The 26,821-nt window shown below is 53.0% G+C and overlaps 3 protein-coding genes across 6 annotated transcripts in view; 1 reads left to right on the forward strand and 2 right to left on the reverse strand.

The window, feature by feature from the left end:
- The window catches only part of AIPL1 (aryl hydrocarbon receptor interacting protein like 1), a 32,340-nt gene extending 12,180 nt beyond the window's left edge, over positions 1 to 20,160 (reverse strand). Inside the window, exon 1 of the mRNA XM_066262942.1 lies at positions 20,154 to 20,160. The gene's annotated coding sequence lies outside the window, so the exon portion shown is untranslated. The remainder of the gene's footprint in view (positions 1 to 20,153) is intronic.
- On the forward strand, positions 3,646 to 9,050 carry PIMREG (PICALM interacting mitotic regulator). 2 transcript variants are annotated; one of them, XM_066255344.1, is made up of 6 exons: positions 3,646 to 3,713; positions 4,292 to 4,617; positions 6,225 to 6,520; positions 7,379 to 7,474; positions 8,092 to 8,141; positions 8,721 to 9,050. In XM_066255344.1, the coding sequence occupies exons 2-5, from the start codon at positions 4,327 to 4,329 to the stop codon at positions 8,123 to 8,125; spliced, it is 717 nt and encodes a 238-aa protein (XP_066111441.1). In that variant the 5' UTR covers positions 3,646 to 3,713; positions 4,292 to 4,326; the 3' UTR covers positions 8,126 to 8,141; positions 8,721 to 9,050. The 2 variants fall into 2 exon arrangements, with proteins under 2 accessions (XP_066111441.1, XP_066111440.1); XM_066255343.1 differs by having other exon boundaries at positions 8,092 to 9,050.
- The window catches only part of PITPNM3 (PITPNM family member 3), an 82,037-nt gene continuing 65,828 nt past the window's right edge, over positions 10,613 to 26,821 (reverse strand). The window contains exons 14-20 of one of the 3 annotated variants that reach the window (XM_066262940.1): positions 25,690 to 25,806; positions 22,565 to 22,681; positions 22,153 to 22,301; positions 21,736 to 21,885; positions 17,784 to 17,967; positions 14,880 to 15,008; positions 10,613 to 13,303 (exon numbers count right to left, since the gene is read on the reverse strand). In XM_066262940.1, coding sequence (XP_066119037.1) covers positions 13,001 to 13,303; positions 14,880 to 15,008; positions 17,784 to 17,967; positions 21,736 to 21,885; positions 22,153 to 22,301; positions 22,565 to 22,681; positions 25,690 to 25,806 — 1,149 coding nt within the window. In that variant the 3' untranslated portion in view covers positions 10,613 to 13,000. Of the gene's footprint in view, positions 13,304 to 14,879; positions 15,009 to 17,182; positions 17,680 to 17,783; positions 17,968 to 21,735; positions 21,886 to 22,152; positions 22,302 to 22,564; positions 22,682 to 25,689; positions 25,807 to 26,821 lie in introns of those variants that run through there. The other 2 variants (XR_010729498.1, XM_066262941.1) reach the window with 2 other exon arrangements.

Below are 26,821 nucleotides of genomic sequence, written 5' to 3' on the forward strand. Positions count from 1 at the left end.
TCACAGCCGCCTGGCTCTTGCAGGTTCGCATTTAATTCAGACAGACGGTAAAGAAACTGCGGAGTTGGAGGATGGTGGACCATTTTCCTTTCATCCTAGCTCGCACCCAGCAAGTGAGTAAATACACACAGTGGGAAAACACTTCCCTTCCATTCAGGGCTCCCAAAGCCACTGATCATCTGAGTTTTCCGAGAATCAGAGGCTTCCACCTCCCCATTCCACCATTTTGGCTGCCTCCTCCACGTGGTCTCCCTGCCCTGCTACACCATGGGTTCTTCCTTTCTACAAGAAAGTGGTCACTCTCCCAAAATGGCCTCCTCGCTCCACCTTTTAAAACCTTTTGGTGTGAAAGCCTCTCCCCCAACACGCATTAGCATAACCAAGCCCCTTCCCACGCAAGAAGGGCAATTAGCTGTATCACGTGAGGGCAGCGGCCATCTTTAACAGTAAAGGTGAGAAAAAATAACTTATCTGCCCAACAGACATTAATTAAATTCCCTACTTACCATAACAAATACTCATGGCATAAACAGGCTTGCCAAACAACTCAACTAGGAGACCAAGGTGAACAGGCAAACTAGAACAGGGAGGCACTGTAAAATCAATGCAGTGAGCTGCCCCCAGCATCTTTAAAAAATAAAACAGATAAAACATCGAAGGATGTCACACATAGTCAAGCACTGTTTCAGGAAACGTTTGTTTCAGTTGCACATATGTATGCGTTTTGGGTGTCTTACTTAAGTCCTGGTCCCTGTGCAAGAAGACCCCTCCACATACAAATACACACATTCTTTGGTTAACTCATTCTCTAGGCCTCTGCTTTAAATGACATAATTTTTGTATCACAACTTTCTTTGATGGATTGATTATTGGTAATTTCATTCATTAATGTCCATCTCTCCCCACACACTGGATTGAGCCCTGATGGGCAGATAAAATATATTGTGCTCACTTTGTTAAAGATGGTGCTGCCCACGTGGAGGCCGTCACCCAGGTGATATTAATGTGTGTTGGGGGCGGGCTGTGGGCAGGCAGAATCCTTATAGCCTGGGGCTTGGTTTTGGGATTAAGCCTTTCCCACCCTTTTTGATGTGGGGTGGTACAATCTCATCATGTCTCTGATAAGTGACTTTGTATTAGAGACTTCCCTATTTTGTATATTGGATTAAAGGTTTTGATTTCTACACTTTAAAATGGAGGCAGAACGGGAGCTTGCACTCTCGGTTCCTGACATTAGCATTAGAGAGCAGAGCAGAGAAAGGCCACGTGGAGGAGGCCAGAAGAAGTAGCCAAGATGGCAGAGTGTTGAGTGAGAGGCCAGTTTGTGCAGAGTTTGTGCATGGAGAAGGAAGAAGATGGGGAACAGAGGTGAATAAGTCTGGTGAGCTAGAAACCTTTGATTCTAGGAAACTCGGATAAGTTAGTAGCTTTGTGAGCACTGAATGTGAGTGGGTTTTGGAGCCCAGTGTGTGTTTTTACTTGCCCGCTGGGTGGAAGCTAGGATTAAAGATGATGGCCTACCAGTTTTTGGCTCCATTGTTTCTTTACCGACTGTCCAAATCTAACGCGAACCTGCATGGGCCGGGCTGCTATGATAGTGGCCCTGGCTACTGGCTTTACAAGCCCTATGAGGGTGAAGATGCATCTGTTTTGTTGACTTCACACAGTGTTTCATCTACCAGACACCAGTAGGTATTTGGAAAGACGTGGGAGGACATGGGGAAGGAGGAGGGCTGGGAGAAAGCAGGGTGATGTGTGTTGGAACATTGGTCTAAGATACCCTGCAGTGCCCAGGAGGAGTTGGATGTTGTAAAGCCAGTAGCCAGGGCTATCATCACAGCTGCCCGGCCCATGCAGGTTCGCATTGGATTCGGACAGTTGGTAAAGAAACAACGGAGCCAAAACCTGATGGGCCATCATCTTTAATCCTAGCTTCCACCCGGCGGGCAAGTAAAAACACACACTGGGCTCCAAAACCCACTCACATTCAGTGCTCACAAGGCTACTGACTTATTTCAGTTTCCTAGAATCAAAGGTTTCTAGCTCACCAGATTTATTCTCCTCTGTTCCCCACTCCTTCCTTCTCCCTGCACAAACTCTGCACAAACTGGCTTCTCACTCAACACTCTGCCATCTTGGCTGCTTCTCCTGGCCTTCTCCATGTGGCCTTTCTCTGCTCTGCTCTCTAATGCTAATGTCAGGAACCGAGAGTGCAAGCTCCCGTTCTGCCTCCATTTTCTAGTATAGAAATCAAAACCTTTAATCCAATATACAAAATAGGGAAGTCTCTAATACAAAGTCACTTATCTGGGGCATAATTGGATTGTACCACTCCACAGCAAAAAGGGTGGGAAAGGCTTAGTCCTAAAACCAAGCCCCAGACTACAAGGATCTTGCCTGCCCACAGAGACACACATTAATATCACCTGGGCGACGGCTTCCACGTGGGCAGCGCCATCTTTAACAAAGTGAGCATAATATATTTTATCTGCCCAACAGATATTATCCAGAAGGTGATCAAACATACCTGTCTTGGCGAAGTGCAGGTGAGAAGAGGTACTGTGGTGTGCAGTGGGGTTCAGGGACCCTGTTTGCAGACTGGTGGAGTTTGTATCCTTGGCCCTGCTATGCGCTGAGGGATTGGGCACCAGCCTAAACTCTCTACACTTGAGTCTCCTGTCTTGTCATAGGCTGCAAGGAGGATCAAATGAGTTCATAATCTAAAGTGCTTGGAACACAGGTACTTGGTGCATAATAAGTGCCCCATATATGTTCATGTGGGTGGGACGGGGGCAGGGGGCCGGTAACTGAGGCCAGAGAAGTGGTTGGGATCACCCACAGATAAAGAAGAGGACAGAGCTCCAAGGAGCCTGTGGGCAAGAGTGGTCAGAGAAGTTAGGCGCGGGGTGGAGGGCGAGACCAGATGAAGATGGCAGCAAGGAAAGCGACGGGTGGAGTGGCCAGTGCCTCTTTGAGGTCCCGTAAAGGAGGGAGGGGTGTAGCTTTCTAAATGGCTTTTTTTTTTTTTTTTTTTTTTTAGCTCCTTTGGATGCTAAGGGAAGGGAGGAAAGCATTCAACTGGAGAGAGGGAAGTGGTCAGTGAGCCGGGGTGGGGGAAGGGTGCTGCTTAATCGGAGGGAGCGGAGGTGTACTCCATCTGTCCCCTCTTCCAGGATGGGTTTTTTTGGGTAGAATGTGGGTGACGAGTACGGGGCACGCAAGTGCAGTGCTTTGTGCAGAGAGGGTCAAGAGGGAAGACTGACATAAAAGCTCCTCCGGAACTCAGACCCGAGTTCTTTGTAACAAAACCACTGAGACCTCCAAGCCGGACGGGTGAGGTCCTGAGCAGCCCGGGGCCGCGCCTCCGCCCCGCCCAGTAAGACCAACCCTAGCCCTCTGTGGTTCAAAGAGGAGCCCTGGCGGCCAGAGGTTAGCAGATCCGCGGCGGCGCGGGCGGGACCCCAGATACAAAAGCACAGGCAGCTTCACGCGGCACCCAGCTCCGCGGGGGAACTGAGGGATGAATGGGAAGACCCTGCAAATCTGAGAGCAGTATTCACAGCGCCGAGAGCAGAGAGCCAATAGAATCCGGCGGGGCTGGAGCCAATCAGCTGTGAGGACAGGGCCAGGGGGCGGGTCCGCGGAGTTTCAAATCGGCTCGGGTGGGCGAGGTGCTGCTGTGCTGGGCGTCTGGTCGACGTGGGAGATTCTGGGTGAGTGCAGGCCGGGCCGTAGTGGGGCTTCTGTTCAGAAGAGACCAGGACCTTGGGGGCGAGGGAGCTGTTTAGTTAGGATAGGCACGCAGGTGGGGCGTCTGGGTATTGCAAGGTGGAAATCGGGGTCTCTGGTCAGCAGGCCAGGGTCTGGGGAAGAGCGCGTTGAGTCAGGGCAAGTTGTGAAAGAGCCGCTGATCTTGCGCTGGGCCCATTGCTGAGACTCCACGAGGGCCGCCCCAGACTTTGCCTCCCTCCCTGCCTTAGGCGACAGCGGAGAAGAGGCTGGGATGAAAAGGCAGCTGTTTTAGATACTCGCAGCGAGGGACCACAGGGAAAGCGGACCAGCCTCGTTCAGCCTCCTCTTCAGGGCCTCGCTGACAACCCCACCCCCCGACCCACTTCAGGAAGCATCTTCCTCTCCGCACCCACTGCCAAAGGCACCCCTCCCCAGCCTGGGCCATCCACCTCACCCCATGGGCCTCTGTCCCGTCTCTTCCCCTGTACCCAGGGTTTCTGTGGAGCCTGGGGATGGGATGGAGAATGCCTTACTGACTCGCCTTTTACTTCCTCCCCAGGGTCTGGTGGACTGCACACATTCTTGGTCAGGCAGATGGCCTCCAGGTGGCCAGGTGTAGGGGCCTCCATACGCAGATCTCGCCAGGACCAGGAGCAGCTGGAGGAGAATGAGGAGCTGCAGCCTGCAGTTGGCCATCTGGAGACCTCCAGCGGAACCCTGGGCTTGCTCTGCAGACAGTTCCAAAGGAGGCTGCCCCTGAGAGCAGTCAGCCTCAACCTAGGGGCGGGCCCCTCCTGGAGACGCCTAGAAACCCCAGAGCCAGGGCAGCAAGGCCTCCAAGCTGCAGCTCGCTCAGCCAAGAATGCCTTGGGTGCCATGTCCCAGGTAATGCTGACCATGTCCAGGTCACCTGCTGGACAGTTGTTGCCCCTAAGGAGCCCCCAAGAATATACTCTATGAAGACAGGACTTTGATTTGTTCATTGCTGTCTCCCCAGCACCCCCCAGATAGTTCCTGGCACATTGTAGGTGCTCAAAAAACAGTTGAGTGTGTGAATGAAAACAGTGTCATGGAGGAAACATCCTCCCCATACAACATAATAGAGCTGTATTGTGATGGAAATTGCAGGCAAGTGGCTGACTGAAGGGAGGACACCCTAACCACCTTAGTCGATGAAGGCTTCCCAGAGGAGGTGATTCCATGGAATTCACCCAGGAAAGGGGAAGAATGAAGAGCTGTAAGACAGGTGAAATAGTGTGAGTCCAGACCCAGGCGGAGGGAGAGCAAGAAACTGAAGCGAGCTGGCAGAAGCTTAGCCTGAGTATGGCCAGAGAGTGGCGTGGAGCACTGAGGGAGGTCCAGTGTGCTAAAAGTGTTTAGACACGGTAGTCTTGGGAGCCAGTGGGAAGAATTGACAACAGGGTGGGAATTGGGTCAGTGAGCATATTAGAACTTGTTCTTTAGCTACTTGATGGAAACGGGGTTAGAAGCAGATTCTCCCATGAAGAGGGTCTGGGGGCCTGGCCTGGCAGAGGCGTGAACACTTCAGGAGTGGTTCAGAAGGAGGATTTGAAGGGTTTGGTATCAGATGAGATATATGGGCAGGAAGATGTCACTTATGTTAGGTGTGAGGTGCTTAGGGGCCTTCCAAGTGGATGTGTCTTCAAATCTGGAGTTGGAGGTATATGGAGGTACCACCTAGAAAGGGCAGAGGCCATGAGAGGGAATAGACCTCCAAGGCAAGAACGGCGGTTGGAGGGGGGTTCTCTGTGGTATCTGATTGGGAAGAGGAAGATGTTTCTAGACCTTTTGTAGAAAGATCTCTGAGCTAAATGTTAGTCCTTATATAGAAGAAACTATGGTTGTTTTATCTCCAGGGGTCAGTGATGAAACGAGGTAGCCTGTCCACGGTCACATAATTCACCAAATACAACTCGGGCCTTGCTCTAAGAACTCTGGATTCGGGTTTGCCAAGGCAAAGACAGTCTAACTGAGGAAGAGCCTTCCCAGCTGTCCCCCAGCTGGTGTGAGGCTCAAGAGTAGGAGCTTGATCCTCTGGGCGATGGGCAGCCATAGAAGGGTATTGAGTAATTGAGTGTCATGATCGGAACTGCCCATGAAAAGGATCTCTGTGCATCAGCGTGAAGGATGGGATAGAATAGGACCGGAAGCAGGGGGCAGATAATCTCACAGTGTCCTAGGCTTTGCCCTGCAGTCTTGGTCAGTTCGTGTCCTAAAGGAGGCAAATGGAGGTTTTATGAGCCAGCTGGTTCTGCTGCCAACCACTGTACTCACACCCTGCAGACTCTGAACTGGATCCCGGCAGTGGGCCCATGTCACATGGCGCCATTCATATGTCTCACCTTTGTGACTAAAAGCTGCTTGTGTGTGTGAGGCAGCTAAGATAGGTGGAGGGGTCGGAGATACGGCTTGGAGACTAAGGTGGCTCACCTGGGCTTGTCTGTGCTCACGCTTCTATGCACCTGTCTCAGAGAATCCAAGAGTCCTGCCAAAGTGGCACCAAGTGGCTGGTGGAAACCCAGGTGAAAGCCAGGAGGAGGAAGAGAGAGCCACAGAAGGCCAGTAGCCCCTCCACTTGCAGCCGGGGCCAGAGGAGCACCTGGCTATCGGGAACCACCCCTGCCCACTCAACTCTGGCCCCCTGGGAGAGGGGGCGACGCCACTTCTCTACCCAGGTGGGCCCGCATGCCCACCCCCTGCGGAGGTCCAGGAGGGAGGCCACCTTCCGGAGCCCCTACTCCTCTACAGAGCCCCTCTGCTCCCCCAGGTAAGTGGAAGAGTGCCTTACCCCCAAAACACTAGTGGACTTGCCTGACCAGGTGGTGGTGCAGTGGATAGAGCATTGGACTGGGATGCAGAGGACCCAGGTTTGAGACCCTGAGGTCGCCAGCTTAAGCACCGGCTCATCTGGTTTGAGCAAAGCTCACCGGGTTGGTCCCAAGGTCGCTGGCTCGAGCAAGGGGTCACTTGGTCTGCTGAAGGCCCACGGTCAAGGCACATATGAGAAAGCAATCAATGAACAACTAAGGTGTCGCAACGAAAAACTGATGATTGATGCTTCTCATCTCTCTCTGTCCCTGTCTGTCTGTCCCTATCTATCCCTCTCTCTGACTCTCTGTCTCTATAAAATAAAAACAACAACAACAACAAAAAATACTAGTGGACTCCAGGAGCTGCCTGGAGCCAGGGGCACCCTGAGCTGAGTCACATCCATGTTCTGAACCCATTCTGTCCCCACTAGTCAGGGACCTGGGGAAGTCTTTAAGGCCTTAGTTTCCCCATCTGTAGGAAGAGGTAAGCTTGGCTCTGCCTGTATCACACTCTTTCAGGCCTCCTGATAAGCCTAAAAGCCAGTTTGGAAGTTATCTTGAAGCTGAGACTCAAGTGGAGAACCACAGGGCTCACCTTTCTGCAAGACCACTTGCCCATGACTTTGATTTCATGAGCCCTGATCCATCTGTTCTCTGCCAGCTGCTCCAGGTTGCTCTGACGTTACTTCCTGGAGTGAGGGTCTGGGGTGATGACCAGCCCCCAGTGACCCCAGTCTGCAGTGCTGGGTTGAGAGGGGCTCCTGCTACAGGTTTCCAACTTGTCATTGGTGACTGTGGCTTTTCCTACTGCTCAGTGAGTCTGACTGTGACCTGGAGCCTGTGGGGGCAGGAATCCAGGATCTCCAGAAGCTGTCCCAAGAGCTGGACGAGGCCGTTATGGCGGAAGAAAGGTGAGCTGGCATCCCATGTGTCAAAGAAAATGTCTAGGAGGGTCCCCCTTTTTAAGGCAGGCCTCTGTTTCTGGCTCTGGCCCACTGTGTGACCCTGGCCAGTCCCTCACTTTCTCTGAGCCTCGGTCTCCCATCTGCAACACGAGAGGAGATGAAAGACCTAGATCAGGGGAGTGCTTAAGGATGCACCCTGGATACACATGCCCTCTGGGCCTTGGGCCCCCACAGTTGTCCATCACCTGGAACTTCACCAGGCTGGGTACCTAGTTCCTGAAGGGCCTGCCCTGCCTCCAACACTGCCCGTGGCTCCCAATGTCCTGCCCGTCAATGGAATTAGGAAAAGTTCATGGCTGCTTGAGTTCCTGGTCGGTCTGCTCAGGACCACATCCTGAGGGCAGGGCCTGGGTCTGGAGCAGCCCTAACTTGGGATCATTTGTATGCGGCCATGATAGGCTCTTAGGTGGGGACCTGTCCACTTTGACTATAAGTTGAGTGTGCCAAGTTCCATCACATGGCCGGGTCTGGTCCTGTCTAGTCCAAAGCCTGGGAGGGTCCCTCAGAGCCTGCAACACACAATGGCATGTTGGCATCCATCTCTCCTGTTTTCCCATCTCTAGTGGTGACATGACTGTTTCTCTCCTTCGTGACTGAGGACAGTGCCTTTCAGGTAATGCCCTCCTCCTGAGCACCATCCTCAGCGTCCTCTTCCTCCTCCCCTCCTACATGATGAGCACATGTGTGCATCTGGAAGCATGTTAAGGAACAGCCTTCTGGGAAAACCCACAGAGCTGATGCCCCGGGGAGTGGGAAGTGTGCAGTCTTCCTAGCAGCTCGGAGCCAGAGCTGCAGACATTACTGACCCCATCACCTTCCAGCTCCTCATGCTGGAAGACGGCTACGTGTCCTCACTTCTGTCCTGAGCACAGTGAGGGGCATGAAGGGAGCTCTGTCTTGCAGGAAGCAAACCATACCTGACCCCATGTCCCCACAACTGGGATCCACGCCTCCCCTCGAGTTCCCGGAAGGAGACCCCAGGAGTTGGCAGTGCCCCTGGGCCATTGCCAACGAAGACCCAGGTGGGGGCTGCTCAGGGAACTCTGTTCTCCTGTTCCAACCATATCTGAGCCCAGCAGAGACCTCCTGCCACAGGGGAGACCTGGGAGGACTAGACGGATTGTTCGTCCTACCCCCTCTTGGGCTTTGAAACGCACCCCACACTTGAACCTCGTGATTGTCTCTTTGCAAGGTGAAGTGCAAGGCTCCGGAGAGTATTTGAGAGTCCTAAGCTGTGCACCCGGGAACAGGGTCTGCAAGGAGTCACCCCCTGTGTTGCCAGTGCCCAGGCTATTGAGAACCAGCTCCTGTCCCTGCTCCAAAAGAAGAGATGAGAAATACCCAGGCTCTGAGACCTGGGCCCACGGGTACCTATTTATATTCTCAGCATGGCACTGTGGATGGCGAGGAGGAGTACACTGCTCCATAAGTTTCTTTTCTTTGTAAATTATTTAAGAAATCTGCCTTTTCATTTTATTAGAAATTGCATAACTTCCCTGGATAACATTGCTTTTTTTTAAAAATAAAGACTCTGTATTTGACATCTCTTCTCTGTAACCTGCTACGCCCGTGCCAGTCCGGTCTATGGTGTGGGGCCAGGTTTTGTTCCCCTCACCCACCCCCACTCCAAGCCAGCCAGCCCCCAGCTCGAGGAGAACAGGCGTAATGGGAAAGGTTTCATTCAAAGCAAAGCATATTTTAAAGGCAAATAAGGTTTTTATTTTAAGTGACAACAATTTTAAAAACCAGCTCACATCAAAATCAAGACCAGTTGTAAAAATCTTTTAACTCCTTAATGCTGTTTTTGTCTTGTTAGAAATCTGATGTTTTACATTTCCTTTTCTAACGGATTTTGTACAAGGCAGCCACGAGGGAGAGAAGAAACCGTCTTCACCACAGAACCATCCGCCACAGGTAATACTGAGAGCTACACACTTAGGAACGGTCAGACCACAGACAAGAGCAGACAGGCTACCACCACCGAGTAAACAGATAGACAAGGACAGTGGGGTCCGAGGGTGGGGGTCCCCATGAGCGAGCCTCCCTCCTGTCCTGCCCCTCCTTGGTGTCACCTGTCACTCCTTGTCCCCACATGTGTGGCGTCCGATTGTTATTTCTCCCAACCACCCTCTTGGTTTCTCAGCAAAGAGAGCAGGACCCAGACCCATTCTCACTGCTTGGACTTAACCCTAAGTATTATATAATTTTTTTTTTTTTAAAGAAACCTCCCCCCAAGCCCGGAGGGAGCAAAAGGAGGGAGGTGACTTCTTGTGGCTGAGCCAAAGAGAATAGGTTTCTAGAGCACTTGGCACCCAACCCCCGGGGTTTGGCGGGAAAGTTGGGTGTTTAAGGCGGGGTCGGCTGCGAGGCTCCTTCGCACGGGGCACCCCTCCCAGGTGGGGCTGGCTGGGAGTGTGAATGCGAAACCGGGCCGCAGCCGGACTGCGTGGGCCCCGCTTCCGCGTCAGTGTTGGTGTTGGTGCCATGTCTCGTCTGCAGGACCCTGGGCATGGGCATGGGCGCCAGAGTAGTAAAAGGAGTTAAAAAGCCATGAGACCCAGCCTCCCTCTTTCAGAGCCTACCCCCCCTCCCCCCTTAACCTCTGAACACTGGGGCTTACACATGTGTTATCTCAGGCCCAGTATCCAGGCAGGAGGGCTATTCATCCAAATGTGTAAAAAGTCTCCTTTAAAAAAAAAAATTTGCGGAGCCTAAGGGAGGAGTCAAGCTCTTTAGAAAAAACCATGATGCCAGCAGAGCAGGCCCTGGCGGCAGGCGTACCCTGAACCCCCAACAGGGCGGACGGAGAAGGCAGCGGGCAGGCCCTCCATCAGGACAGCCGCCAAACTGGGAAAAACAAACATGCCACGTGAGAAACAGGGAGCTTTGGTCAGGTGGGGAGATCTGCTTCCAGCTCCCAAGGAGCAGGCACACCAGAAGCTGGAAGGGTCCTCTAGGAAATAGCCGGACTGGGGTCACAGAACGACTCGGGGAGAGGCAGCAGCCCTCCAGAGAATGACATGACTTGGTTCTTTGTCTTTTTTTCTCCCAACATAACTGGACAAACAAAATTGAACAAACCACTAGTACAGAAAGTGCGTATTGGTTACAGTTTCCATGAAAGCAAAACTAAGACCTACTTGTCTGAGTGTGGCCACTACACAGAACCGCACATGGGCACACACCCACTAAAGCTCCAAGTGAGTGCGTTCACACTAGCTCACTACGCCGTCTGCATCTCAGGTGTGCATCTTCAGAGCGCCAGAGAGGAAGGGGGCGGTGGCTCTCCTGCTAGGTCCCCCATCCCAGCTCCAACCCCCAACGTCACAGAATCCTGATCAGAGGGGCAAAGTTCCCCAGGATCCCTGTGTGCTTTCTCTCTCCTGCTCTAAGCCTGGGGTTTTAAGAGAAGTGAAGGGAATCAAATGGGGAGAAGGATCTCACGCTAATTATTTTATCATTTGAGAGTAATGTATCTCAAATTCAAAAGAAAGATGGTGGAGCTTCAGAAAGTCAGACTAAGTCTGCCCAAGTTTAATTCAGAGTGTATTTCACAAAGGAAAGGAGGGAGTAGGGTTGAGGCAGCTGTGCCACGGGAGCTGGTGCCTTACGGAGAGCGGAGAAAGATGGCATGTGAAGAAGGAACTTGAACTGCCAGGAGGCAGGACCAGAGAGGAAGCCCCTCCCCCACAGACCTGCCAGCTGCTGGTGCTGCTGAAATGCAAGTGCAGGACTGAGGGAAGCAGAGAGCTGCAGACAGGTGGAGCAGATGTGGCAGGAGCGGGCCAGCTGGAGAAGACACATTTCCAGTAGAGCAGGGTTGGGAACTGGGAGCCCAGACCCCTCCAGGCCCAGCAGGGTACCCTATTTGCCAGTGGTGCCAGCCGCCTCCACCAGCAGCTGCCATCAGGGAAGACACTGGCCACATGGGAACTGCACGAGGTAGACATTGAGCAGAAGCGACACTGAGCTGACACAGGTGCCTGCTGTGTATACAGCTGTCTGGGCCCTGGGGCGGCCTGGCCCGTGACACAGAGCTCTGGCCGGAAGAACTGGACCACCTCAGTGACAGCACGAGGGGGCTCAGAGGCTGGCCCAGGCTGCAGGAATCTAATACCCAGCCCAGGGGCCCAGCAGCATAAGGGCCTGGACAGGCTTTAAGGGGGCCCAGGAGAGCTAAGCCCCGCTAACCTCAGGGGATGACCCAGGAGGAAGTTACAGGCACCGAACCAAGCTGAGTGGCAGAGGGAAGGAAAGAGAATACAACAGTTTGAGCCAAAACTACATGAACCCCCAGAATTCCAGAATCTCAGCTCTATGCCTTCCAGGAGACCAGAAAAGAGATATCAGTCTGGGCAGAGCTAGGGAGGAAGAGCCAGATCAGTGCCCTCTGGGAGGATGTCTCTGTCCCTGGGATACCCAGTTTGGGCATCAGTGCAAAACAAATCTCTCCGTGGAGCAGGGGCCCCTTCCCCCACCCAAGGGCTTTTTTTGAAGGTAGGGCAATAGCTGCTCCCACCCAGCCCACCAGAGTCCCACTCTCACTGTGGGAACAGTATAGATCACTGGGCACCCCAAGGAGTTCTTAGGCCTGAAAAGCCGAAAGGGGCAGACGTGCAGAACAGCCTAGAAGTCAACAACTCACACAAATCTAATCTCAGCTGGGGAGACCCCTCAATTACATAAAGAAAGCAGGGCCCAGAGAGGGTAAGCAGCTGGCTCAAGGGCTCACAGTTAGCCCAGCTAGGCCAGAGCCCAAGGGGAGGGCACCAGGCAGGACTCGGAAAGAACAACTGTCCTCAAGGGCCACACAAGAATGGTGAAGATACTGAGGACAAGAAGGCGGGACATGAACAGCTGCAGGACAGACTGTCAGCACCAGACCCCTCCCCACCGAGGGCCATGGATAGACACCTGAACATAGGATGAGCCCAGGGGCTTCCTCTCACTCCCAGAAAGTGGCACTTTGCCATAGGAGAGCCAGTCCCAAGATGTTGATTCAGGATGTCACAGGGAGGGCAGGCACAAGTGCCACTTGCCTCTCCACCAGACAGCCAAGAAGTTGTACCTGACAGCGGCTGTCCATCCTGGTTTGGGGGCGCCTCCAGTTAGGGCCTACCTACCATGACTGTGGGAGCCTGGAGGACTCAGAAAGATGGTCGACTTGATCACACACTCCAGCTCCCGGCAAGCCTGCATCCGGGATTACACAGACGTCAACCCTGACTTGGGCTTGAAGTCGCAGGCACCAGGGAGGCAGCAGTGGCTGCACTGAGACCCGGGGGTCTCACCCCCTTGCAGCCTAGGGAGCCCTCCCCAAGGCCCGCTAAGGTCCCTCCCCCCTGTGGTCAGACACTGCTGGACAGACACGGGAGGGGAAAAGCAGGAAAAGGCCTGTGTCGGGGAGAAGACAGCCCTTCCGTCCCGCAGGCAGCCCCATAGGGCCCCTCTGCTCTGCGCACAGCCCAGCCCTCAGGGCACCGACTCGAACTTGGGGGCGCCGCGCACCCAGCTGAGCACGGGCAGGGGCCGATCATGGTCCTTGTCGGATTCCGGCTGGCTCTGGGCCCGCTCGGGCTTGGGGTTGGCGGGCGGGTCCGGCTGCTGCACCGACAGGGTCCTGCGCAGGTGGTTGCGCTTCCTCAGGAAGTCGGGCTGCGCGTGCAGGCCGAAGCTGCCCTTGCGCAGGATCATACGCGAGTTGTTCTTCTTGGGGCGCGAGCGGTGGCTGGCCTCCAGTGCGGCCAGGTGGACGGCGTAGCCCTCGCTCAGGAACTGCGGAAGGGACAGGGGTCAGGCCAACAGGGCGGCGGGAGGCCCCTGGTGCTGCCCCTCATGCCTCAACGTCACCTATCATGGGGTCTCCAGCTTCTCTGTGGAAACTCCAGGAAATTAGAGGTTTTCAAGAGTGCAAAGGAATGAAGGCCTAAGCATTGGGTGAGCATTTGTGACAGAGGCAGCAGCAAAAGCAAAGGTCAGAAGGTGACAGAGAACATGTATATTCTGGGAACTACAGGTGACAGCTTGGCTGAGTGTCATGCGGGAGGGAGTGGGACAGGGGCGGTTCAAGTGTCATTCAGGGTTCCCCATCCTGCTTTGGACAACTGAGCACTTCAGTCTGTACCTGTGGGTCATTCCAGAATTCTCTGCATTCTTGGTGGGGGTGACACTCCCATCCTTGTCACTTTCACTAAAATCCCAAAATATAAATCTCTCCCATCGTCCTCCTACTCTCTGGGACTTAGTCATTTTCTGATCCCTGCAGCTACCCTTCTTCCCAATCCTTCCCGCCGTGCAACGTGGACACCAGCAGCAGCAGCGCCGGGACCCCTGTAAGGCACAATCTCCGGCCCTGCCCAGACCTACAGAATCAGAACCTGCATTGAAACAAGACCCCCATGTGATCGACGAGTGTATTTTGAGTTGGAGATCAGCGCTGCTCTAGAGATCCCCACCCTGGGGTTCCCTCCATCTTCTGACTCTCCTCCTGATGGTCACTCTGAGAGTTCACACTCAGCATACCCCAAAATAAGACCATAACCTTCCCTTTAACCTGACCCTTCAACCTGCTTCTCAGTGCCAATTATGGCACCAGTCATCAAGCCAGAAATGGGGTGCCATCCTTGCCTTTCCCGTTCCTTCATCCCACACATCTGATCCACGGATTAACAAATCCAGTCCATCCTGCCTAAAAGTGCCTCCCAGACCCTCCGCCTTCTCTCCTCCCTTCCACTGCCCTGCCACTTCCTCCCGCCCACCTTCCACCTGCAGCCCGAGGGGCCTCTGAATCACAGACACAGCTAAGCCTTAGAGCCCCAACCTGACAAGGCACACAGGCCACCGGATGCACTGCCACTGCCGCCCCTGTCCCACTCCCTCCCGCATGACACTCAGCCAAGCTGTCACCTGTAGTTCCCAGAATATACATGTTCTCTGTCACCTTCTGACCTTTGCTTTTGCTGCTGCCCCTGTCACAAATGCTCACCCAATGCTCAGACTTTCATTCCTTCTCGCTCTTGAAAACCAACCTTGCCCGAGTCCCTCTCCTGTCTGGGGCCCCACAAATCTGTGTACGCCCCCATAATTATGGCTCTTGCCACTGTACTGTCATTGTCTGCAGTTTTTCCATCTCCCTACTGGACTGGATGACATAACATCTGATTCCACTGGGGACCCTCCCCTGCTCCCAACAAAGAACCTGTTTCAAGACAGGTGCCCAGTAGTATTTGTTGAATGAATGAATGAATGAGCAGATGAAGGAATGAACGAATAAAGGAATAACCACCTACTTCCCCTTATCCTTCCCCTTATCCACTCCCCAGCCGCCAGCCCCAACCCAGCCCTCACCCACCTGGCACTGGGTTTGGTACTTCTTGGTGGGCCGGCCCACAATGAAGATCTGGGAGGGTGGCAGGCCCAGCACGCTGTAGACGGAGATGTCCTTTGTGGAGCCATAGGCAGCGCTGATTTTGATGAAGCACTGAAACACAGACAGCTCATGGGGGGAGGGGGCGGCCCCCTCAAACCACCCGCCCAAGGATTCCTAGACCTCCCCCCAGGAAATTCCTGCAGGGGCACCCTTTATCTGCACACTGATAGAATCCAAGTCATGCTGTGGTGGCGCAGTGGATAAAGCATCAACCTGGAAATGCTGAGGTCACCGGTTCGAAACCCTGGGCTTGCCTGGTCAAGGCACATATGGGAGTTGATGCTTCCAGCTCCTCCCCCCTTCTCTCTCTCCCTCTCTCTCTCCTCTCTAAAAATGAATAAATAAAAATAAAAAAATAAAAAGAATCCAAGTCATGGGTGTATCCTGCAGTGGCCTCCCCTCTCTGCCCCTACCCTGCAGCCCAGGCCCAGTACAGGGTTCTGCCTGGTAAAGTCAGGACCACACCATTAGCTGAGCAACACTATTCACGGGTTATGTAACAACAGGCAAAGAGCTCCTTTGTGGACAAGAAAACAAAGTGCCAGGTTCACATATCACAGTGCCGGGACTGGAGCCAGTCTGTCTGGCCTCCAACCCTGTGCCATCCACACTGCAGCAGACTGTGGCTGCCATTTGGCCACCGCTCGGTGCTGGTTGGTCTAATGTCCTCCCCGGCAGCCTCATCCCAGTTCAGAGAACTGCCCAGAGGGCCTGGGTTGTCAGTGCCCAGTCTTTATCATGAGCACATTTCTCACCAAACCACCTCTTCTCAAGGACACTTTCTCCTTTCTAAAACCTCCTCCCTGATACCAGGAAACCTCTCTCTGGGCCTCCTCCTCCCCACCCACCTCTCTCTGGTTCCTCTGTTGGCCCTCCTCCTGCTCTTGGGGTTCACCCCCTCCCATGGCTTCACTGACCTGCTTCAGCTGAGAATGACAGGGTTCGTGTCCATTGTCATATAAGCCTGAATGTCTCCACAAATGAGCTCATCTTTTTCCAGCCTGGTCCCTTTTCATTTCATCCATCCATTCATTCATTCATGCTACTAACATTCATTGTGTGCCTATGCTATGTCATCATTGCCCCAGATGCTGGGGAAATATTGGTGACAAAACAGATACATGTTCTGCCTCCATGGAGACTATGGTCAGATCAGAAGCACCTTGATCCCTCCTGATTACTCAAGATGGACACCCGAGAGCTCCCCACTCCCTCCATGAAACTATCACAAATCCTGACAGTTCTGACTCCTGATTTGCCCATGCCTTTCTCTCCATCCCATGGCCGCCACCTAGACTCTGGTCTTCCTGTTTCTTGTTTGGGCAACGGCTTCCTAACTGACCTTGCCACCTCTTGCTTCTCCCACCAATCTGTTCTCTACACAGCTGCTATAGAAGGAGGAATCTTTCTATAGCCAAATTAGACAATGCTGCTTTAAGCTCTCCCATGGCTTTAAGCTCTTCCATAGCTCCCTATTGCCCTCAACAGAGAGATCATGGTCTGGGCCTGGCTTCTAAGGTTTTTAAGACCTGCCAACCTTGGGTCCCTGATGACTTCTGGGGCCTCAGCTCCCAACTGGCCTGGATCTGCACCTCATCCTGCATTCTCTGAGGATATCCCAGGCTCTTCCTACCTCAGTGCCTTTGCACATGCTATTTCTTTGGCCACCTGACAAACTCATACTCATGCTTCAAGACTCAGCTCAAAAGTTCCCACCTCCTAGAAGCCTTCCCTTCCCTCCCCAGGCAAAGCTAGGTCCTTTCTCCTTTGTTTGCCAAGAGGATCTTTTCTAATTACACACCAGTGAATTGTGGATTTCCATGTCCTTCTTGCTCTAGATCAGGGGCTGGGAGACTTTTTATGTGAAAGACCAGATGGGAAATATTTCAGGTTAGCACTCTGCTGCAGCTACTCAACTGTTCTATTGTAGCCCCACAGCAGCCATAAACAACACATAGCAAATGAGCTTGGCTGTGTTGAAATGAAACTTTATTTATGGACAATGAAATTTGAGGTTCATATATCTTTCACATGTCAGAAAATATTATTCTTCAATTGATCTTCCCCCAACCATTTAAAACTATATAAAAGCCATTCATAGCTCACAGGTCATATAAAATAGGCCGCAGGCCAGATTCAGGCCTTGGGCCAGTTTGTCAACTCTTACTCTAAATCAGTGGTTCTCAAAGTTGGTAAGCATCAGAATCCCCTGGAGGCTTTGTTACAACACAGCTCGCTGGGACCCTCTCCAGAACTTCTGAGTCAGCAGGTGTGAGGGAGGGCCAGAGAATCTGCATTTCTAATGAATTCCTAGGGGTGCAGACCTGGGGTCCTGGAAACACGATGTGAGAACCCAACTGCAGCTCTAGGTCAAAGTTCCCAAGAGCATGTCCGCAATCTGTTAGTCTCTGGGTGGCACCCAAGACCAAGGACAGAGCAAGAAACACAATAGGCACGTAGGGGTCTGTTGAATGAATAACCAAAGGCAGAGAGAAAAGTGTAGGCTGCAGGGTAAGGAGGTAAAGGAGAAAGTCTGACTCTGAGATCCGGGGTAGGGGTAGGGCTGGAGAGCCTCACCTTTCTCATCTGTCACTGAGGACAATAATACCCACCTGGAAGGGCTGTAAAAGGACCACTGAGATCCTTGTGAATGTGCTTTGCACACTGGCCATCGCTTGCACAATGGGAGGTGGTGGGGTAAACGGATGAGGGACCACTAGGGCTGAGGAAGGAGGGGAGGAGTGCGGAGGGAAGGAATGTAGAAGAAGGTCCTGGAGGTCTCCTCCCCTCCCAGGCTGAAGCCTCGCCCCGGGGCTGGACACTCACCTCCTGCACGAGGTTGCGGAGGAAGATGGCCTTCTGCCGCAGCGGGTCATGCACCAGCCCGTCGGAGAAGAAGATCATGCCCTGTGGGAAGTTGTGCTGGGACAGCCACGAAACCACCCGCTGCTTCTGCATGTCCGGCCGCCCCGTGATGTAGAGGATCATGTAGCCCAGGTCCTGCCAGTGCCTAGTCAGAGGGCATTGCGGATTCTAGCCCAGCCCCACCCTGTGCCAGCCACCTGCTGCCCAGTGGCCTGCCCCACCTGTTCTCTTCCTGAGAAGCCAGAGGGGCTGCTCCAAAGAGCGCTAGGGAAAACCAGGGGGGCTCCCAAATCCACCCTCCCAGTTGAGCCCTGTAAGCCCCAGACCCTCTCTTGGGTGGCCCATAGGCACCACGTGCTCACAGCCTGCTGATCCCCCCACTTTTGCCCCCTCTGCTCGCGTCCCCTCCTCCATGATGCTGTCAATGTAATTCAAGTTTCTGGAGGCAGAGACAAGTGCCTCTGAGTCCTCCCTTTCCCTTTGCCACCGCTCCTTCCGCCTCCAATCAGTAAGCCAGCCTTTCACTCTACCAGGCAGATTACGAATCCCTACTCTCACTTTAATCCGCTTCTCATTCTGAGCTCAGAGCCCATATCGCACCTGGGCCACTGCAAGAGCCTCCTGGCAGGCCTCTTTGCCTCCACTCCCCCCACTGCAGTCTAACCTGGGCCGTGCCCCAGGGTTTCAGTTTCCACTTCTGTAAAATGGGGATAATATTAGCAACTACCACGCGTCTCCCTAAGAATGAAGTAAATTAATCCCAGATGTGGCTGGCATGCTGTGCTTTATGTAGTTGCTTTACTATTATCACCTATACTGTTTCCATAGTGATGTGTGTAAGTTACAAATCCAACCTGATTACTCCTTTGCCTAAAGCCGTTCCTGGCTCCCCAGTGCTCTGAGGTCACAAGCCCTCTCTTCACTATGCTGAGCCCTTGAGCCTGGCCTCCCCTCAGTCCCACGGAGCTGCTGGGCTGCCCCAGACAAGCCTTGCACTCTTCCACTGCACATCCCTCCTCTACAACCTCCATGACTTCATCTCCTTATGTTCCCATTCTCCCATCTTTCCAGGCCCCCTCCTCCAGAAAGCCTTCCCTGCTTCCCAAGCAGAATCAGCCTCTCTGCTCTGTGCCCTTTCAGCACAGTGGGCAGCGCTCTCTACTGACTTCACCTGGCATCCTGACTACAAGAAGTCAAATCAGCATAGGCCTTTTCCAGAGCATCTGTGGCACTAGCCACCAACTGGCTACTATAGAGCAGGGGTTTCCAAACCTGGAAGATGATCTAAAAGATTTGGGGAGGTCTTGTAACAAGGCACAAGCCCAGGTGTCAACCCCAGGTATCACTAATTCTGATTAGTTCTGAGGTGGGGTCTAGTGATCTTTTTTTTTTTTTTCTGAAGCTGGAAATGGGGACAGACTCCCGCATGCGCCCGACCAGGATCCACCCGGCACGCCCACCAGGGGCGACGCTCCGCCCACCAGAGGGCGATGCTCTGCCCCTCCAGGGTGTCGCTCTGTTGCGACCAGAGCCACCCCAGCACCTGGACAGAGGCCAAGGAGCCATCCCAGCGCCCGGGCCATCCTTGCTCCAATGGAGCGTCGCTGCGGGAGAGGAAGAGAGAGACAGAGAGGAAGGAGAGGGGGAGGGGTGGAGAAGCAGATGGGCGCTTCTCCTGTGTGCCCTGGCCGGGAATTGAACCCGGGTCCCCCGCACGCCAGGCCGACGCTCCACCACTGAGCCAACCGGCCAGGGCCAGGGTCTAGTGATCTTGATGACAAAAAGCAGCTTCTGATGAGCAGCAAGGTTTGGAGAGCCCCACAGCGGCTGCAAGAGCCCACGGGAAGGAGGCGAGAGCACTGGAAGGATCCCCAGAGCGGAAGGACCAACCCAGCCTCCCCTTCTCAGCTGTGGGGTGCTGATCAGGAGGGCTTTGGGGAAGATGCTGTAATGGGAATGCACAGCCCAGCCTTACAAGGGGAAAGCAGAGCACTGAAACGAGACTGAGCTTGTCCATGGCCTGTTCCCACAGGGCCAGTGGGCATTATGAGGTCAGCAGTCTCCCAGGAGCCCCTGAGCCAGGCTAGTATTCTCCCCCCAAAGCGATCACTGCAACCAGGGTGAGACAGGACAGGCCCTGCCGCAACACCAAGAACTCCCAGGACCCAGGATCTGTTCCACTCTTGGGGTTCTCATCACGCGGAGTCCTGGACTAGTTTCTCATACCTATGACTTGTTTCCCCAAAAGGACTGTGAGATCCCTCCCACTGGGATCTCTCAGCATCAGGGCCCAGCACAGAGCCTGGCTTAGGAAAGGATACATGGAGACAGGGGTGGAGGGAGCCCAGGAGGGTGGGAGGAACTACAATAGTATTATACCTCTTTTGCTTTTCTCTTGGCAAAACCCTTTGCAGCCTGCTCAGCAATACAACAGCCCTGGGAGGCTGTGTTTCCAGCCACACCCCTACCCTGTCCTAATCTGCTCTCCAACCTCCAACTACCCTGAACTCGTCCCGCTTGTTCCCCACACATGCTCTGCTCTTTCCTAGCCTGGTCACCTCGCATCCTCCTTCTTGGCCTATCTAAATCAATCGGTTTATTTTTTTACCTTTCTTTATTTGCTAATATTTGTACAATGGCATAGATTAAAAATATATATACTGTATTTCCCCAAGCATAAGACACTCCCATGTATAAGACACACCTTAATTTGGGGGCTCGAAATTTGAAGAAAAAAACCAAAACGTATTACATAAAGTTACTGAACTCAAGTTTTATTCGTCATAGAATTCATACAACTCCTCATCACTGTCAAAACTCCCATCCATTAGCTTGTCCTCATCTGTGTCTGATAATAAATCACTGTCCTCAGTTCTATCTATGGCATTGGAAATGCCACAACCACTATATAAGATGCAGCCAGTTTTTAGACCCCATTTGGGAAATGGTGCATCTTATACATGGGGAAATACAGTACATCCATCCTTCTTGGGCTATCTCGAATGCCACCTCTCCCAGGAAGCCTACTCTGCTTTCTCCAACTAGTTGGAATGGTCCTTATCTCTCAATTAGCACTATATGTGAGCTAGTCTTGAAAGATGGCGCCTCAGTGAGCCATGCGTCCCAGTAGTCTCATCCTTATGATGTCGCTCTCTCTTGATCTGGGCTGATCCTGCAACTAGCTTATAACCAAGAGAATGCAGTGAAAAGGACACTGTGATGCCCAAGGCTGGGTCATAAGAAGGCTTACAGCTTCCACCTGGGTGTCTAGGAAGCAGGGGAAGCCAGCCACCCTGTACAAAGTCTAAACAATCTGAGACCTGCCAGGCTAGCCACCGGGAGCAGCCATGTGGAGAGATAGCACGACCCAGACAAGGAGCAACATATGCATTCAGAAGCCAGCCCTCTTGAACATCCAGCCCAGTAGAGCCTTCAGAGGACCCTCAGCCAAGACCACCTTCTGACTGAAATTGCTAGAGAGATCCCACAGGAGAACCTTTCAAAAGAACCCAGTCAGTCTGCAGAACCATGAGACAGAATAACAAATTATTCTAAGATGCTAAGTTTGGAACTATTTGTTACGCAGCAAGAGGTCATTGAGACACACTGATGTTATCCTGACTGGGGTCAAAGAGTGAGAAACCAGGCCTGAGTTCCTGCAGAGAATGCTCAGATGGTGTTAGAATAAATGGAGGGAGGAGGACAGGGAGGGAGGGAGGAGGACAAGGAGGGAGGGAGGGAGAAAAGAGCTGGCATCTGAAAGCGGCAGGGATACCCCAAGGATGCTCAGTAAATTAGTATTGGGGGGAAGCCAGGACTTCCCAGCTCCTGGCCCAGAGACCAGTGGAATTCCCCCCAGGTCTGCTGGCTCCTGCCCAGGGGGGAACGTCCCTTACAGGGAAATAGCACTCACCGGACAACATCCACTGCCCCGGGTCGGACCTTGGGGTCACTTCCCATGATAGACACACTGGCCGCAAAGGACCCATCGATGCTGAATACCACACACTCCATGCCACGGGGCAGCACCGTGAGGTAGCTCATCGCACAGGTCTGGTCACCCCTGAAAAGTATCACCTATGGTCAGCCATGTGCCCAGGGTCAGGTGTTAGCCTGAGGCCAGAGGTCAGCCTGCCACTGGAGTCAGAGCTCAGTCTGGGGCCAGGGTCATAGAGAACCTGGTGATGACCTTGTCCACCTCTCTCTCTCCCCACAGACAGGGATGAGGCCCAAAAGAGAGCACCCCAGGAACCCCATCTTCTGGACAGGCTTGGCTAGAAAGGTCATGAAAGTGGGCCACACCACCACGAGCATGTTTCCTGGGTCTTACCTGACGACCATCTTCACGGGGTAGACACCCACACCCAGGCGTCGGGGTCGCGGCACGCTGTAGGTGATTCGGCCACTGCTGTTGGTGATCTCCGTGTCCAGGTGCACCCAGCGGCCTGAGGACGGCTCTGCCATCACCAGGATGTCCACCTGCAGGCAGCAAGGGGGTCAGGGGACTCACCGGAGGCTAGGGGGCAGGGCACTACAGGCTTGGCTTTCGGAGCTCAGCTCGGGAGCTCTCTCCGGGGTTTGGGGTCCCACCGTCCTCTCTCTCTCCACTGCAGCTACACTGGCCTCTCAGATGCACCAAGTTCATCCCTGGCTGCTTGCTCACCCTCCCTGACCTCGCCAAGCGGGATGAGGCACCTGGTGCACGTGTGGTCAGTCAAAGAGGGATGGCCCAGCCTCTGTACCTTCTCTCCTGTCAGAGCCACCATATCAAGGGGCCCGTACATGAACCGTCCAACCAGGACCTGGGGGCCGTCTTCAGCAGCGATCACATCGTTGGCCCGGTGGTTAGCAGTGACATTCTGGAAGGACAGAAACCAGCTCAGCCTTTGCAAGTGGACCTTGCGTTTTCATTACACTGTCCTTAGGATTGGCTGGAGGGACATGGATCTGCCAAATCACGCCTTCCTATGAACCCCCATTAGAGTTTCTGAAACCTGTTCCCATGGAACCCATGGGAAAAACAGGCCCATAGACCCTAATGCTGTCCCCGGGCAGTACTGGGGCTCCTGGAGACGAGCATTCTCTGCACGCAACTCTCCCTCACGCCCTGGGGCACCAGCAGTTCTCACAGCCTGCCATCCTCTACTTCCCTCAGCTGGACACTGCTGGTCACTCCTGTTTCCTCCTTCCACATCACTGCCCACATCCAACAGCCGTTTACCACCCCTCCTTTCTTCGTGGAGATATTCCAAACACACAAGAGCAGAGAGCATAGTGTGACCAAGTCTGTGTGCCTGACACCAGCGTCTCTGCTTACCCACTCACAGCCACTCTGGTGTCCTTCCCTGCTGAATCCCCACCCGAACCCCACCCTGATGATTCTGGGGCCATCGGATGTCACATCATCTTATCTGTAATCACTCCACACCCCACCCTTCTTCACTGCTGGCTCCCATTCATTCCGCAGCTCGAAGGCCTCCATTGCCCCCACCCCGATTCCCTTCCCGGCCTGGCTTCAACACCCAAGCTGGGGGCCCTTCCTTGACAGAACTGCCCACATGGTATCGCTCCCCACACCCAAGTCACCTCTTGCCTGTACTCTGCTAATAGCTTCTTAAGAAGCTCTTTATTCAAACACAGAGCCCATGGCGGAGCCGTCATCTTTATAAAGCACAAATCTGTTAGCACCCAGTGCCGTCCGGGTGAAGTTCAGATCCTGAGCTCAGCCTTAAAGCCTTGCCTAACCAACTACGTTAGTCTTCTTTCCTGCTGCTCCCGTTCCAGCCCCGCTGAGCCTTTCAGGCCGAGCTCTGCAGTGGCCTCCCACTCTACATGCCACCCCTGGCCTTCTGCCCCCTTATTCCAGCCCCTTCACTATGACCTGACTCAACATTATCTGCTCCCGGAAACACTGCTGGGACTCCCCAGAGATGGCCTCCACCTCCTCACAATTCCCATGATACAGTATTTTAATTCAAGTGAACAAACATTTGCAGTCACTTCATCTGCACAGGTCCCTTAGCTGGGCTTTGTGGACACAGAGAGGAACCAGCCACTAACCCTGCCCTGGAGACACTCTGTCAGGTGTGGGACACAGGCCCCCTCACAGAAACACGGGAGGGGGACACGTTGATTCATGGAAAGAAACACCTGGGAAGATGCTCGACTCCCTAATCATCAGGGAAATACAAATCTAAACCACAACGAGATGTCGTTTCATACCCACTAGGATGACTAGATGCAAAGAAACAAATAAGAACGCGTTGGTGAGGATGTGAAATCAGAACCCTCATACACTGCTGGGGGGAGTGTAGAATGATGTGGCTGCTTTAGAAAAGGTGAGCAGTTCCTCAAACAGTTGAACTAGAGTTACCATTTGATCCAGCAATTCCACTCCTAGGTGTACGCCCAGGAGAAATGAAAACATGTCCACATAAAAACCTGCACACGAATATTTAGAGCAGCATTATTCATAGTAGATAAAGATAGAAACAACCCAAATGTCCAAGAACTGATGACTGGATAAACACAAATGTGGTATATCCATATAAAGAACTATTATTCAACCATAAAAAGGAGTGATTACTGATACATGCTATAACATGGATGAACCTTGAAACCATTATGCTAGGACCCTGGTCGGCAAACCGCGGCTCGCGAGCCACATGCGGCTCTTTGGCCCCTTGAGTGTGGCTCTTCCACAAAATACCACCTGCAGGCGCTACCTCGATAAGGAATGTACCTACCCATATAGTTTAGGTTTAAAAAATTTGGCTCTCAAAAGAAATTTCAATCGTTGTACTGTTGATATTTGGCTCTGTTGACTAATGAGTTTGCCGACCACTGTCTAGGAGAAAGAAACCAGACACAAAAGACAATATATTGTGTTGTTCAGTCTATGTGAAATGTCCAGAGGGCAAATCTATAGAGACAGAAAGTAAATTATTGATTGCTTAGGGTTGGGGGGTGGGGGAGGGGGATGATAGGTAAAGACAAAAGGGTTTCTTTCTGAGGTAATGAAAATGTTCTAAAATCGACTGTAGATGTAAGATTGCATACATCTGTGAATACACTAAAATTGAATTTTATGTGGGTGAATTGTATGATACTTGAGTTGTATCTCAATAAATATGTCCAAAAAAACCCAATTTATGGAGCACTGACCCCCTTCTACTTTTTAGGACTGTTTGTGGGGGTCTATGTCTGATCTTCCCACCCACTGGAATGGACCCTCAGACCAGTGGCTGTGTCTATGAATTCCTGTTCTCCACTCACTCCCTAGAAGAGGGCCTGGGGCACAAAGGGCACTGATGGTTGTTTCCTGAGTCAACAAATGAATGTATACATACCAAACTCCTAGTTATGCTTCAATACCCTACAGAGGTGACTCTTCATGGCAGCCCTGATGTCCTGCCCTGAAGTTCTTCTCTCCATCTTCTTTCTAATCTGGGCCTTGCTCTGTCATGGCAAATATCTCAGACCATACTTGGTCAATCAGACTCTGGGCCCCGTGGTCACGGACAGGACTCATTCCAATTCACATCCATGTCCACAAGGGCCTGGCATATAGCAGTTGCTCCAGAATTGGCATCTCACCAGCCCCAATGTCCTGGACCCCCATTCTTGGGGTTCCTGTGGTGTCAGGCCACCTGGAACCTGCTGTCCCATCTCACAGACACCCCAACCCTGACCCCACCCGCTGCAACACCTCGGGCCTCATCTGAGCAGGAAGCCCAGCACACGTGAGTGCTCAGCTCTGAGGAGCAAATCAAAGGCTTTCTCTGCAGTGTGGATGGCTCAGCCGCGAGGGCAGCCCCACCTCCCGTGTCCATGTCTCAACCAGTGTGTGCCTCCAACATGCACATACCCGCAGCTTGACCTGGGTCCTCTTACGAAGCCACTTCTCTCTGGGGTTAGCAGGGCTCAGGGCAGCAGGATCCAAGCCAGCGCTCTCCTTGACATTCACGCTCTCATAGTGCATCACCTGATAGACACAGGGCAGGCTCGCATGTTAGGCTGTGAACCCCTCTTCCTCTCTGCCAGCACATCAGGGCCCATCAGCTTGTGGCTAGAAGGCCCTCCCTCAACCCTGCCCACCAGCTTGGGACCTTCAGGAGGCTGGAGGCTCCAGGACTGATGTCCCTGCCCACCTGTCCTGACAGCTGGGGCCAGAGCTCAGTCCCACAAATGCTCTCTGGCCTGGGAGCAGCCTCTACACTTCACACCCGAACTTAATAGCCACGTGCATCTACACCCATTCTCTGCCTTCCCTCTTGTGACAGTAGTTGACCCCCACCGAAGCCCCTCCCACCACTCAGGATCATTGCTCTTGTTAGCACTCTCTCTCAGTCTTAAGAGACTAGTTGGTCCCTCCCTACTGGGCCATTCTCTTTTGCATATAAATATGCTGTAATCATGCTCATCTTAAAAAAAAAAATACCACTCTCCCTAGGACCCCTAGTGCCTCTCCAATGACCATCACATGTCTCCACTCCCCCTGACTCTGTGCTCTGTCTCCCCCCCACACACACACACCGCTTCAGTCAGCTTTCTGACCCCATTGCTTCACAGAAGCCATTCTTGCCAAAGCCCCGCCCATGACTTCCATTCTGCCTGACTCAGATCCATCCATCCATCCTCTCCTGGTCCTTCTCGGACCTTGAGGGACGCCTCCTTCTGCAGCTCCTCCTCTCTCCCCCGTGGAGCTGCAGGACTCACCCTTGAACTTCTCTATCTGTGAAAACTCCCTCAACATCTGGGCTGATGTGATTTATCATAGGAAATGTATATGTTTTTTGGCCCCACTTATGGCACAGAGCTTCTAAAACTCTTGTAATTTCCTAAGAGATAAGAGCAACAAAAGTGTCTTTTGTTATGTTAGTAAGGTGACTTTGAGGGGCTGGTTGCCAGGGGAACTAACCATTTGAATAGAGGGTTTGAATTTTCAGTTCCAACCCCTAACTTCCAGAGACAGGAGAGGGGTCGGAGAGGGGCCAGAG

The sequence above is a fragment of the Saccopteryx bilineata genome, chromosome 2, assembly GCF_036850765.1.
Source record: "Saccopteryx bilineata isolate mSacBil1 chromosome 2, mSacBil1_pri_phased_curated, whole genome shotgun sequence".
NCBI lineage: Eukaryota > Metazoa > Chordata > Mammalia > Chiroptera > Emballonuridae > Saccopteryx > Saccopteryx bilineata.